This window comes from Convolutriloba macropyga, chromosome 13, assembly GCF_964194025.1.
Source record: "Convolutriloba macropyga chromosome 13, txConMacr16.3, whole genome shotgun sequence".
NCBI classification, from domain to species: domain Eukaryota; kingdom Metazoa; phylum Xenacoelomorpha; order Acoela; family Convolutidae; genus Convolutriloba; species Convolutriloba macropyga.
Window position 1 is genome coordinate 4,862,202 of NC_134480.1, and position 15,538 is coordinate 4,877,739.

Below are 15,538 nucleotides of genomic sequence, written 5' to 3' on the forward strand. Positions count from 1 at the left end.
CTGATATATATTGCTTCACAGAGACCGGAGATTGAACCATCAAAAATACCCGGTAAAATGCCGGAAAGAGCCGTCGTTGACCAGCTTGCAGCAAATCGTGATTAAAACAAAAAAATATAAAAATTGGTTCTTAATGTCAAAAGAGTTAAAGTTAGGCGAACAGTTCACATTAGATTCTAAATCATATTTAACACAGCTTCTAAACTGAACACTATTCAGCTTAATAGTAATTACAGCCAGCAATTGGGTTATCGGTTATTTTGATAACCGGGCTTTATCGTTTTATGATGTTTATTTTCATTTTGCTCTTTTGATCTTGAGCGTATTCACTACATTGCGTAATTCGACGAAGGAAATAAATTCAAATCCATGCAGACGAAGCAGTGAGTATAAGTCAGGAGTCAAACGTGAATGTATTGACTCACTTAAAACGAAAAATGTGATCAAAGGTAAAGCAAACTAAAAAAAAAGAGCGCCAGAAAAGCCTTTGGGAGGCTGACGACGGCTATTAGTCAGTGCCATGTGACCTAAACGCCCTCCTCTCGCCTATCACTCCACTCGACTAAATATAGCATGCATGGCGAGAAAAACAAAATTATTAAACAAAGCTTGGAAAAATTTTGCAATTGTTCCGTGCAAACTTATAGAGTCAGGCTCTACCCATAAACAGAGTAACAAAACTTCATGAGCACAAAAAGACATAGCTGGCAGAAAATAGCAGCAATAGCTTTGTAGATTGCACACAAAAAGACCGAAAAAATTTCTATTCCTTTATTTGCTGAGATGTCATTTTTGATTAGGAATATGTATAGCTTATCGCTGATTCTATTAACAGCATTCAAATAATCTTAAATTAGAGTGACGCACTCTCAAGTGACGTCATCTTCTTAAAATTAATTGAAAAAGAATCATTGTGAGAGAAAAAGTCATTTGAGAGAGAAAAGTCAGCTGTGACCAAAAACTTAATCAAGAATATCAACTAAAAAATCTCGCTCCATTAAGCGTAAAAAATGACGTCCAATTCAGTCGAAATTGCATGAATGAATGAACGAACAAAAAGCAGATTTGCACTGATCGTTACGTCATATGGTCTTAACTAAAATCATGAAAAACAGTCGGATGAGTTACAGAAGACATAAAGCGATGGATTTTCCAAAAAAAAAAAAAAAACGTAAATGCAGCCAAAACAATTACATTTTGACTGAAAATAATTATTGCTTGCCGCAACAAATATTAGGTATGAATTTAAAACCCCGGTCGTATTGAGAAGAGTTTAAATCAGCACTAACATAATTGATGAAAGCAAACAAAAACAATTCTATCGTCATTCGGAAACCATTAAAAACTACACAGAGATCATGACAGGAAAAACTTACTGCAAAAGCTCAAATCTCCAAAATTTTGTATTAATAGAAACAGAGCTGACAGAAAAAGAGCTAAAACATTTAAGATACACAACCTGAAGGACTCAAAAACGACCGAGTTGACAGCTTTTCCAAAAAAAGCTTATCTCAAGAGTTTGAAATCTTCAATCAACTCTGCGACCCTGATTTGTAAAAAACTGAAACCTTAAAATTAGATCTTGCGAAAAATAAAAATATGCCTTTTTGGAATCAAAGCGTTTCAAAACAATTAACGAACAAGTCTTTGTCATTGGAGATTATTTTGTAAATTCAATTCAAACTCTAGCAACATTTAAAATTTATTAAAAAGACAAAATTAACAAATCAAAACTCAAAGGCAAAAAATTTTTTATTATCAAAACCTATCTCCATGCAAATTCACAGAACACACATCAATAAGTTCAGTCGCAAATTAAGTCAAAAATTAAATAGCAACTTAACAAATTCTTTGAGTTGCATGCTATGAAATGAAATCAACTTCAAACGAAAAGAAACTGGAAATAATATAGAGAAAACGGATAAAATTCTCAAAATCTCGAACTTTTTCAACAACTCATTAAAAGAGAGCACAAAAACTATAGTTTGCGAGACATAAAAAACCGCCAAAAGCTAAAATAAGGAGTGTACGGACGCATTGTAAAAAACAGTAACAAAAAGGTATCGTCAAAATTTTTGAAGTTGAACAAATCAACCAAAACTTAAGTAGAACAACTGTTTGTTAATATGGCACAATCATTAGAAACTACAATCATCCACTTATCAAAATAAAACAGTGAAAATAGAATTTACAGATTTGAATCATGAAACATTTTGTCTAAAATGTTAAAATAGTTGCAATTGCACTTCTGAAACAATTTTTCCTTAATTTCAAATAATTAAGGCAAAAAATTGGTGCACAATTTCTACAAATTTGGCTAGACTCTGAAATTTACTAAATTCAGCCTCTAAAATGAAAACTATTAAGCTTAATACTAATGTTAGCTAGCAATTGCTCTAATGAACTTTGATAACATAATAAACTAAGACTTAATCACCGGGCTTTATCCCGTTCCATTTCATTTTCCTCTTTTGAAATTGACCGTATTCACTATATAGGGAATTTTTTGAGAGAATGGATGTAAAATCCATTCAGTAGAAACAGTGGGTAAGGTAAGTCACGAGTCAATCGTGAAAATTGTGACTTATGTAAAAACGATATAAAGGTAAAGCAAATTAAAAAAGGAGAGCCACTAAATAACAGTAGTTGAGAGGCTGACGGCGGCTATTAACAAAGCAAAAACGAAAAAACGTCTATCTATATCCGCCATTCTCTCAAAAACACTTTTGAAAGTGGAACATGAGCAAAAAAGTTCTCTTGCTCAGAACAAATTAGCTCACATTGCAATTTCACTTACTTTCTTTTTTAGGTCAAAACACCGTCTGAACAAAAAGTACTTCCGGTAAAAAAATCCAACTCCTCTTCAAGTCGTAAAAAACTAATAGAAGGCCAATAGTGGCCCCAGCTATCGCTTCGCGCCTATTAGACGAATGATGCGAACCAAAACCGCATAAGGAGCGAATAGTCTATAGGGGGTGGGTAGAAGGAGCCTTAAAACGTTAAATTTACCGCTGCACTGGAACTGTTATCCGCATCTCGAGGCGCGGGTGAATTTGAAGCAGAGTTCTGAATTGTTGCAAATATCACATCTTGCCATAGAGATCCCTCAGCTCTTGATTCTGCTTGCAACAACATCGAGGTATGTTTCGAACTCCCACTGGCGGAACCTTGGTTGCCATGGCTACTAGAAGAGGAGTACTGGTCAGCCGGTCCCTGTAGCTCCAAAATGTGCTTTCTATCGTCCTTTTTGTTCCTGATTAGCCAGGATTTGTTCAAACTTTCAGTCACTATTTTGAAGTCACTTTCCTTCTAAATAAAACAAAAATTGTCTGAATAATTTCAAGAAATCCGTTGATTCAAGCATGTAGAATTATTAGCCAATGTTTCAAGACATGCAATAATTTAATTGAGATTTCATAATAAGAATTTCAAAATCGGATACTTCGTATCAATAGTTTCTCTCGCAGTGATGAACTGGTAATGGCAAACAATTTTGCAGCGTTCAGTTCTTCAGTTCTAGGCACTACAATTCGCTACAACTACGCTTGTTCTAGTCTGGCGATGGGCAATCAAATCATCTAGACTTGCATTTAATGTGGTCAAGTGATAATAAAATATAACATGCAGCTAACTTAACTCGTTAGTACTAGCTAAAATGCCGGATGGCTCAAAAACTGGCCGTTGGAAAGTTGTGAAATGAGGTGTGAAAAATTGGGGTCTCCCATTAAAGCCCTCCCTCCCCATTATGATATATTTACCATAATAGCGGGTGACCATAGGCTATCCGACTACTAAGCTAGGGGGGGGGGCTATAATGGGAAAGACCACAATTGAAATCAAAATTAGTTTTTTCACTTTTAGTTTTTTCGCTCATCTTATGTGGCCATAAAGTTAACCGGGTTTGTTTTGCTTTGAGAACCTGTTGTTAAGTTAAATTAAAAGTATACTCTAAGTTAAATTAAAAGTATTAAATAGAATATTAAATAGAATATTAAATAGAATATTAAATAGAATATTTTCATATGTTGAATGATTCGCGAGGTAGCTGTGGTGACCCCCGTCAATATTCTCATTGTCCCTGCTGTCAATCACCTATTGAGAGCAATGACAACACAATCTCATGCTACCTGTGTGGAGGAATGTCTATCAAAACGTCCTGTCTTGGTGTTCCTTCTCAACTTCAATGTGGACAAATGCTTTGGAAATGCCCCGAATGTGTGAAGATACGTACAATTTCAATTTTTCAATCCATGTTGGAGAAACTTAAAAAAACTCACAATATTGAAAAGGATGTAAAAATCATGAAAGGGAAATTGTTGATTCTAGAACCCTCATGTGAAAACGTTCAAACGCGTACGAATTTTCCAAATCGCTTTCAGAAACAAAACAAACCGAGTACAGTTATTGTGGATAATGGTGATCCCCTGAATGGGAGCGAGCGTCCAAATGCTGATGATCAGACAATGAGTAGTTACGCCCAAGCTGTTGCCGGAATTGCAAGTACTTCCCTTCCGAAAGCTCAGTCGAGCCGTAATCCTTTGTTTCACCGCTTGACGCGAAGAGATAGTGTTTCTTCAAATTTTTCTGATGTAGCTGGTGGGAAACGTAAACTAAGGAAATTATCGCCTGTTAAAGTACCAGTTGTGACAGGTTCATGCAACACTAACGTGTCAGTCAAAGGGGTAGAAATGAAGCCTAGAAATCCGCCTAGACGACACTATTTTATCAGTCGACTGTCAAATGATGTAAATGAGGAAACTCTACCTACTTATTGCATTGACAGTGGATTAACAGTTCATGGATGCAGGGAACTTCCATCGAAAAGAAGTGACCTGAAATCATTCTACATAATTTTACCGGAAAGTCAGGCAACTATTGCAGGAGATTCCTCGACATGGCCCGAACACGTCATATTACGCAGGTATTCCTTAACGATGAAGCAAGGGCATGGATGAAAACACTTCAAAACGTAAATGATATGGACATCGGGACTTCTTCGGCATGACTAAATCAGAAAACGCCTTACCGGGTATCTGATTCTCGTGATAACAATTTATATCTGAAGTGCTGCCTGTGGAATGCGAGGTCAATGTGTAATAAAATTGACGTGATTCATGCTCATCTATTGGCAAATGAAATTTCAATCATGGTGATAACAGAAACGTGGCTAAAGGACTCTTGTTTGTATTTCTCCAATCTGGCGAAACCAAAAAACTACTCGTTTTCTTATGTTAATAGAGAAACAAAAGGCGGAGGCATTGGAATTTTTTATCTGTCAACTTTGAAAGTGAAAAACGTTTGTAAGAATGTGACTTCAATCTGGGAGTATGGAGTTCTTGAAATGAACTTCAATGATGCAACTTTTTGTCTGTTATGTGTTTATCGTATTCCGGGTACATCGGTGAAAGATTTTTTATCTGAATTCAATGATACGGTCTCACAGTTTATGCTGGAGTACAAGTTTTTCTGCATTTTAGGTGACTTTAACATACCCTTAAACAAACCCAATCCCACTGCTTCATCTTTCATCTCGTGTATAGAAGAACTCAATTTGGTCAAACACAGCTCTGGAAGTACGCATATAAATGGGAATGAACTTGATGTCATTTTGAGCAATGACGTAAATTTCTGTGAAGACTTTAACACCGATAACACACTTGTTTCGGATCATTATGGCTTACTATTTGATCTGCTAACTAATCCAGCATCTATCAAGAATACAACATTTAGTTCACAGACATTTTGGTCGTGGAGAGAAGCAGACCTGAATCAATATACGATGGACGTCGTTAACGATTTTGGAAACTTTATGTGCAGTGCTAAAATTGTAAAAGAGTTTGATCCTCATGTACTCATCAATATTGGTTTTAATCGTCTGAACGACATTATTCGAGTTAAACGAGAACAATATGCAAAGTGCACGGTAAAAAAAACAAGTTGGGAAGCCAAAGTACTTTGATTTTGAATGCTTAATCGAAAAGCGGAAGAAACGGAAACTAGAACGAAAAATTAAACTGGACAAATCTGAAACAAACGAATTATTATACAAAGCGCAACTTTTGAAATATCGCAATGTGCTCGCGCGAAAGAGATGAGTTTTTCACAGTGAATTTTAACAACAGCAATTCGAGAATACTTTTTAACAATCTGAATGATTTGATCAATCACAGATCCAATGGGTTACCAGCAGCATCATGTACATATTCCATAGCGAAATCCTTCAATGCCCATTTTCAGAAGAAAATACGTGACATCATCGAAGCCTTTGAGCTTAAGGAGAGCTCATTTAGGAAAGTATCTGATAGCACTTGTGAGCAATGGTCTTTTTTCAAACGAATTGACAATGATTGTTTGATCGATACAGTTTCATCGCTTTCTAACTCAAGCTCACCAGCAGATATTGTTACAGCAGATGCTTTGAAGGCTTTCATGAAAAAGTTTCCCGACTTCTGGTGCTATATAGTAAACTTCATTCTGACTTCTGGTTTTTTCCCAGACTGTTTCAAAATTGGCGTCAAAGCCGTTGCTTAAACGGAACTTAGACCCGGAAAGTGTAAACAGCTACCGGCCAATAACGAATCTACTCGTGTTGTCAAAAGTAGTTGAGAAAATTGTGTCAGTACAGTTGAAATCTTTCCTATCAAGAAACAATCTTTGGCCAAAAAATCAGTCTGCTTATCGCCCTGGACATTCTACGGAAACCGGCCTGCTCTTTTGCGCGAACTTTATATATCAAAAAATTAGCGGTAGATGTCCCGTTTTTATGATATGTTTGGATTTTAGCGCTGCATTTGATACAGTCAAACACACAACCCTTCTGCAAATTTTAAACAGTTATTACAACATAAATGGAACCGTTCTCGAGTTTTTCGAGTCTTATATATCTTCGAGAGAGGAGTGTTCAAGTCTTAATCAATAACGTTTTTTCCGATATATTACAATCCAGAACCCGAGTGCCACAAGGATCAGTGTTGGGACCGTTACTTTTCTCGCTGTACTTGGCTCCGCTTTATCAATTTTTAAATGAAAATTCGATAAACTATCATTTCTACGCTGATGATTCACAGTTATTTTTAATGCAAACGGCGACAGTCATACTTCAATAATGGATAGCATAGCTGAATTATGTACAAATCAGAATCTTAGTTTAAACAAAAAGAAAACTGAAGCGATTGTTTTCAAACCCAAGTCATCGAATACCCCCTTGCAGTGTCTTCAAGTCATGGGCGAATCAGTACAAACGAGTAAGAGCGTAAAGTTATTGGGAATAATTTTTGATGAAACAATGACCTTCGCGAAACAAGTAAATTCAGTATGCCAACAATGCTATATTCAATTGAAGAAATTGTATGCGATTAGAAGATTTTTAAATTATGACCAACGGAAATGTTCGCTACAAGTTTTATATTATCCCGATTAGACTATTGCAACTCCCTGTATCCTAACATCAGTAAAAATCTCCTGAAAAAACTTTATCGACAACAAAAGTCTGCTGCTAGATTTGTTACAGGTGAGAGAAAAGGAGTTTCGGCGAGGCAGCAGTTCAAGAAGCTACACTGGCTCCCCGTTTCAGCAAGGACTAAATTCAACATTGGTTGCATCATGTTTCGAGTTCACAGGAATGCCAAATCACCTGACTACATATCCAGCCTGTTTGCACTAAATAACAAATCAGTTAATGAAAAAAGAAGAACTAAGTTTGTGCTACCCAAATGCAAAACTGAGACAATGAAAAAGTCGTTCGCCTATCAAGGAGCTAGTTTGTGGAATAGCTTACCCGACTTCGTGACAGCATCAGAAAGCTACTTGATTTTAAAGACGTTTTTATTCTGCCAGTCGACATGATTATATTGCAGCTACCACTCTTGAGTGCAAGAAAGAGTGGCTAAACCAGCATCAATTCAATTCAATTCCACGCGCTGGATTTTGAGATATTTTACGAAGATTGATCGGTGAACAATTCTAAAGGGAAATTCTAAACGCCGAGAGAAATTTAATGACTTTCACTATTCATTAGCCTATGGTCCGACCGAAAAAATTGTCATCCTGCCCTTAGTATTTGGCCTGCTTTTCCTGCTCTTTAAATATTCAAGCTTTTCTGAAAAAGTTTGCACGCTATTTTTGTAGGGCACAGAATAATTCAAATTATTCGCTAGCATCGTCAGCTGAATCGCCTTTTCAAATCAGTGTCAATCTTGACTTATATTTGAGGGACTTAACTTGATGAAAAGTCTCAGTTTTCGGTGCGTTTTTCTGTTGAACGAATACGATGACTCACGGTTATGCTTCGAAAAACGTTGTCTTCAAAATATCGTCCCTTATGAAAATGTGGAAACCCGAAAGTCAGGCTTAGAGATAGCTGCACAAAACCCACTTCTAAGCTACTTGGCTTGAAATTTAAAAGAAGGGGAGAATTTACACCTGCTTGTTACAAACTTGTTTAAATCTTAGTTAACTTCTTGTTAGCAGAGCACTAACCTAAGGTGTCACCACAAAAATTTGTCTTTTTCCAACAAGGAAAATAGGTGAAGAAAAACCCACAGCATGCCGCCAAACTTCGGTTCGCGTCGCTTGTTATCACCCATTCCAGTCGAGGTGCTTTTGATCATTCGATGCAACCTTATAAGAACCCCTTTAAGGTTTTTCAATACTTTAGACAATTCATTCGCCATCTTTGAAACATCATTTCTTTGCACGCTTCCATCATTTTCAATTCGCGGAACGCTACCGATATGCAATTGAGTGATCCGGGAAAACATGATATAGCAAAGAAACACCCACCCACCTACCCACCCACCCACCCACCCACCCACCCACCCTCCACCCACCCACCCACCCACCCCCCCCCCCCCCCCCATTATATCTAATGAGTTTGAGGCTGTATTTTTGTGGGTTTTCTAAAAAGGATATTTAACGCAGCGCTTAATTTGTTACAAAGTTGAGGTTACTGCATACAGCTGATAGGTGCAATTTTTTTAACATAACATTAAATCTTTCCTTGGTGGCTGACCATTTTTGATTTCAAATTTGAAATACGATCGTCTTTTAACATAAGCCATTCTTTGGTATTTGAACTGCTTTGCTTGAAATGAATTTACAACTTTTGCAAAACTTTGCACTTTTATGATATTATAATTCCTTCTAAACATGAGTTTCAGTCTAAATTCTTAAATTCTAAAACTGAAATAATTTGAATACGCATTAATGTCTCGCATACACACTACACAAATTGCAAGTTAAGTTCTGTTGATTCTAAATGGGTCACAATCAACTGCATAATTTGCACGCAAACAGAAGAGACTAAGCAACCCTAAACTGATAACACGACAGAGCAGGCTGGTTAACTTATCTGACATTTAAACCAACATAAGTCTATAAATAAAGGGTGCAAAACTCTAAACTGAAACTTATAAAGTGCATACTACATACTTCATTTCTCACAAAATAGAGGTTTAATAAAGCACGCAAACTTCATCAGAGTATAACATTCATTCATACAACTAATGAAGGGCAATAGTAGTAAATTGATGTTTGAAATCATAGTAACACTTCTTGAACAAACGCGTGATTAAGATAGCACCCTTAGTTAGGCAACTGTTCCCACCTCCCCCCCATGTTAGAATTTGATCCTCAGCATAATAGATACTATGCACATTTTTAATACTACCGTTTTAACATCAATAGTAAAAACACACAGTTTGTTCAGGAAAATTCTTGTTTGTTCAGGAAACATTTCGTTTGTTCAGGAAAAATTTCGTTAGAGGGTGGAGGAAGTATAGAAACAGCTCCTTTCTTAGTTCACTCTCTGATTAGATTCTAAACTGACCTTTCCTGAAAGCGGTAGAAGTCCCTCGTTCTACAAAATACATATTAGCCCTAAATTTACTACACAAGCAAAAATTTGCAGGCTACAAAGGTCAGTTTTATTAAATATCTGGCCACAAAATGCAGTAATAATTAATAGTTAGGTTCCGATTCAAATACTGGAAGCTTAATTATTGGAGACATAAATTATTTATGTACAAAGCTGTTCTTGCAAATCTTGAAGCAAAATTCTTCAAACAAGCCAAAATTTGTTCCTGGAAACAAATCTTGTATAAGATCCATAGTGGAAAATTTACAACAGACGGTGGTGTGCTTGACGGTGGTGTGCTAACAATCGCTTTTATGTTAGCAACAAAATTCATTTCGGAATGAGAGCAATTGAAATTACTCAAAAAGAAGTGAAGCGAGAAAAAGTCACAGAAAGTTCCCGAACAAAAGCGCAAAAACGGTCAAGCAAAAATTTTGCATTAAAAAAAGACTTAAGTTCAAAATATTGCTTCAAACTTCGTTCGAAAGCAGTTAATTATGAGCACTGATATCAACAGGAAACAAAGCAAGATTTTGCCTAGATGCGTGACTTGAGCCAGCTTTAGAATTTCGACGAAAAGCCGCATTACAAGCGTCTACCAAAACCGAGTTTTTGCAAAATTTCACTCATTTTTTAATATGGTCTACAATTTTGTATTTTAATACAATTGCAAAAGTAGACTGCAGTTACTTAAACTTAATCCTTTTAATTGGTTTGTAAATTATAGCTGCTTTTTAAGGGATTTTTTTCGGTACTGGCAGACGCTTGTAATAACGTTTGCAATATGGATTCCTAGATAACATATTCAGAGATCAACAACCTTAGTGGCAGTAAGACAGCTTAAAAAATCACTGTCAAATGTTTTAATGAAATCCAAATCTAAATTTCAGTTATAATAGAGAAAATGAGACACAAATTGTCAGACTACAACTCCCAAGATTTAATTGAAAGAAAGTACTAACATTTTTCACTTTCTAAGCAGGAAAACTTTTCATTAAAACAAGGAAGCCAGTATCAATGCCATAATCAACTAACACAATTTCAAAATAACGGAATAATTTTAAAAAAATAATGTCGAGTTCATCACGTACCAGCGTCAACTTAGAGCATAATCAGTTCAATAACTGCACAGAAATAGGTTTATAAACTTAGTTAAACTTTAACTTATACCAAATGAACTAGCAAATGACGCTACTAATAGAAATTAAACAGCTGAGTGAGTCCCTGGAAATAATTTTTGTCCTTTGGACAAGTGATCAAATGGTTCCAATACAAATTGACGATGACGAACAGTAAAAACCAGGATGAGACTACTAACAGCTTAGGGGCTATAAAAAACAAACCGACTAACGTCGGAAATTGCTCTCAAACGACAGGCTGAGCATTTAAATTCAGGGGCTGTCGCCTCGCTATTTTTTTATGGATGCAAAACATCAGCCGACGGTAGGACTCCAAACCCCGACCTCCTGAGTCCGATTCCGCCAACTCGACAGAGGTATTAACTTCTCGGTTATCATGGCGTTTTCATCGAGTCCGTAACAGTCGGTTTTGTTTGAACAAAATTTTATTTCAGAGTGAGATCGATTGAAACCACTCAAAAATCAAGTAGTGCGTGAAAAAGTCACTTGAGAAGTCAAAGATTATTCTAGAAGAAAAGCGCAAAACAGTCATGCAAAAAATTGCATAAAAAAGACACATAAGTTTACAATAGTTGTTTCTCATTCGAGAGCAATTAAAAATGATTAAGTCGGTACACTTTTCCTTCAAGTCGTAGTAATAAACAGCACCCAGTTGAGCTCAGCAGCTTAAAGAATGATTCAGAAAAAATTGATCACGCAAAATTCAAAAAGTCATGGAGACAAAAGTCACTCAAAAAGTCAAATATAGTACTACAATAGTTGCTTGAAGCTTGTTCGAGAGCAGTTAAAAATTAATTAAGTTCTTTGGAAGATTAAAACAACGTAAAGATGAAGTGAACGAATTTATATGTGCTGATATTAATTGAGCTCCAAAGAGAGCCATGGAATTCACTTCTTAGAGCCAGATAAATACGGTCGAACGGAAAGTTTAACAAGATGATGAACTTAAAAATTCCATTCACCTGGCTATGATAAATTAAAACAGTTTATATTAAGTTCATGAATTCAAAATAGTGAAAAAAGCTGAAATAACTCGTAGGCATTTAATTTCTCACTGCTATTTAAGCGCCGCTCCTAACAAGCGAAGGACAAACAACTAAGCAGAAGCAAATTCAAACAAAAAACTCGCTGATATTTGTTAAAACTATTTTTTTAAAACTAATGCGACATTGCTAAGCTTAAATCAATTTAATTCATGCTGAGAACCCCAGCTAAAAGGAAACAACTGATACTGAAGACAAGAGGCCTCCTACTCAAGCACGAAGAAGTCTGGCTTTCTATTTCATTAATTTTCAATCAAGATTCAACCACTAGTATTCCAAGTAAGAGCCCTGTAATCTTGTTTGGGGGCCTTCAATTATAGTCTCAATTATTCGCAATTGATGTACAAACATAGCCGGCAGATTGCCGGAAAATAGCCACGATAGACGCTTGGGGCCCTTCCATGAATTGAAACAACTAAAGTGATAAGATAGACAGATCGACCACCAGCCCTTTAATAGACCACTAGCACTAGACTTTTTGGGTTAGCTGTGGACTGTCATTTTTATGAGACACATAAGCTAAGGAGAAAGCCCTAATAGGGCTTTTCGAAATTAGGATATTTTCCGTTTGTGCCCACTCAGCTTAGTGGGCGCATATTATTTGCACCCCTCAGATGCACGTGCAATAATTTTTACATAATGACTTAATATGTAATGGCACGTGCTCAGTAACTGGGGGGGGGGGCATAACGTAATGGGGGCACAAACGGAGAAGATCCCAAAATTAATATTCGAAATCAAAAATTCAAGACTCTAATAATCAAGAATTAGGGCATATATGTTTGGCACTACTTAGATGCACACTATTGACCTTTAACAAGCAAATGTTCATAAAACTTAAAGTTCCATAAGTGAATTCAGAAGTCAATTTTTTGAGTGAGGTAAGTCATTGAAAAAGTCAATTCCAAGAAGTCAGGGTAAGACGAAACAAAAATCTGTTAGACGAAGTAAAAAAAATTAGGAGCGCTATGATAGCCGCCTGGAATTGAGGACGCGGCTATTAATAAAAGAAACACAGAATTCATTTTTGAGTTACGTAGGTAATTATGCTAAATAACTAATCACCCGACTGACTTAAAAGCTCCCTCCAAGAGAGTAACAAAAGTAAGTGATGTAGTGTCGAAGGACGGGGGCGGTGAGGTGAAGTGGGAGGGTGAGGTGAGGTGAAGAATCGCTCTTCACACCATGATTAAGAGTCCAAAAGACTTTCGGTGAATTATCTACCGAAACTCTTACATTAACGAACCACCAAATGTAGTCCCTAGCGTTTTTATTGCAGATGAATTAAATCTAATCCACTGTTAAAATAATAATTTAGAAAAGCTGCAAGTTGACCTAAACAACTTGCACACTTAGATTGTCCAAACCTGTCTTCTTTTTAATTAGAAAAGATGCTCTTACAAAAGTTGCTTTCGGGAAATGTCTCGAGGAGGTTGTACTCGATCTAAAATTAATTAGATTGAAGAAAAGAGAATTGTTAAACATCTTGGTTTAAATATAGTCGACAACGTAAATTGGATAGAAAATGTGAGAAGCCTTATAGCGAAAGCAATGAAAGCTTTCTATCTCATTCGAAGAAACACTAGCTGCCAAATTTCCCTTAAAATTAAAATTCTTTTGTACAGAGACGTTATCAGCCTAATACTGATGTTTACATCTGAGTGTTGGGAGGTAAAAAGAAACACGAATATCCAATTTGAGGGCGATTTAATAAAAAAGGTCTTGATATGGATGAAAAACGGAAAAAGTTAAAGAAATTATTTTTGAAGCAATTTACTACAACCACTACTTCAAAATCCTGAAAAATCTTTCACTTTTTTAGCAGCATGAAGACAAGAAAGTATAATGTCGACTTATGCAACTATTAAGTTTTAAAATGAAAAACATGGGGGTCTAAATATAACAAATTGTCCTTCACGTCATCAAAGCATCCCTCATCGACAGTTTCAGCGATACATACACTTAGACTAGTGCAACTAAGAAAATTTTGCAGCGACTTAATTCATTCGAGCTCTGCCAGTTCTTGAGGACAAAAAGTGAACTTGGTCAGAGGCCAAACGCATGGTCGAGGCAAAATAGCAACAGAAAAACACCACAAAAATTTTTGTTATAATTACAATTTATTTTAGAGCAATTAATTATATTGTAAACTACTAAATTCATACGATTATACAACGGGATTAAAGGATAAAAGCAAACTAGAACAAACAAATTTGTGCCTATCGTTCACAAAGAGATTGAAACTAATGCAGAAGCTATCTAACAGGCACGGGTGCATTATTTTTTAAATAATTATGCACTCTTAAGTTGCAAAATCTCGAATGACCTATCAACTCTTCGCAAACTAGTCATAAAAATACGAAATTACTGATAGCAAAATTGAACATAGCTCTGTTCCGAGCATCTACCGCTCTACTTAAATTTGAATATACGTACCGTTCTGTAGTAGAGCAGTCGATCGTCCACCAAATAGAACCAGCGTCGACTCCAAGGTCCAAACTTAGTATGTGGCTGTTTGAGCAAGTAGCCCTGCAGGATTATAATATTACAACTGGTCAGGTATGGCAGTGGGGGTGCTATGGACATGCTGGGAACACTTGGCGATCCCATCATTCCGCCTCCTCCACCTCCACCAAATCCACCCGAATCCTCGATCGTAGGAGGCAGGGCGCATTTCTTTCTTGCCTGTTCATATCTGTGCATAACGTACTCTCTATCTTCTCTGTATTCCATCAAAGCTCGTGAAATCTGAAAATTTTACTCTCCGAATAAACCTCAACTTACTGATTGATATTATACGGTTTTCACAGCCCTGATAGGAAAAAAGTTGAGATCAGATATTTCTGTCTAAATACTTGACTGAAAGCACACAAATCCACAATTGCTGACTCACATTTTGAGCTTCAAATTATTAATTATAACGACAAGTATATATTGTAAAAAAACCTGACCTGTTACATATTAGATGTCAGATAAATTTAGGCCTCTTTGGTAAATATTATAAGTTGAATCGCCTTCAATAAGAACGCATTCAAAGTAAAAATTCAACCAAAGCGTCTACTTTTGAGTATAGAATCGATGGTAACTTGAATTTGAATTGAGCCTACCAAAGCAGTCACAGCCTCCACATCCGGAACAATCTGTCGTGTCTTGTCAAACATCTTGTCACTGAAGTTGTTCACACACTTCACCAGTCGAGGAAACTGAACAACAGTCAACAAATTAACTAATTCGGAGATGAACTTCTAGCTGCAATTTTTTACAGAATATATCACTTTCGTTATGAATTCGGCTGATGACTTTTTAAAATAACCTCCTATTGAATTAAACATGCGCCTTCGTTAATTGTTACAACATTGCCTTTTCAATCATTGAGAGACATAGTTGTTAATGAGTTTGGCTATTCAAGTCATCTGGCAATGGAGATTTTTCTTTCCTTTTTGCAAGATCTCTTCAGACAAATGTAACTATATGATAAAAAAGACTGGGATTGACCTTGATTA

The 15,538-nt window shown here is 36.2% G+C and overlaps 1 protein-coding gene across 3 annotated transcripts in view; it reads right to left on the minus strand.

Moving 5' to 3' along the window:
• Positions 1 to 15,538, minus strand: part of LOC142351451 (arf-GAP with coiled-coil, ANK repeat and PH domain-containing protein 2-like) — a 50,982-nt gene that overhangs the window by 16,270 nt on the left and 19,174 nt on the right. For 2 of the 3 annotated variants that reach the window (XM_075403464.1, XM_075403463.1), the window contains exons 8-11: positions 15,143 to 15,238; positions 14,472 to 14,783; positions 9,827 to 9,856; positions 3,010 to 3,309 (exon numbers count right to left, since the gene is read on the minus strand). In XM_075403464.1, coding sequence (XP_075259579.1) covers positions 3,010 to 3,309; positions 9,827 to 9,856; positions 14,472 to 14,783; positions 15,143 to 15,238 — 738 coding nt within the window. The remainder of the gene's footprint in view (positions 1 to 3,009; positions 3,310 to 9,826; positions 9,857 to 14,471; positions 14,784 to 15,142; positions 15,239 to 15,538) is intronic. The other variant, XM_075403465.1, reaches the window with a different exon arrangement.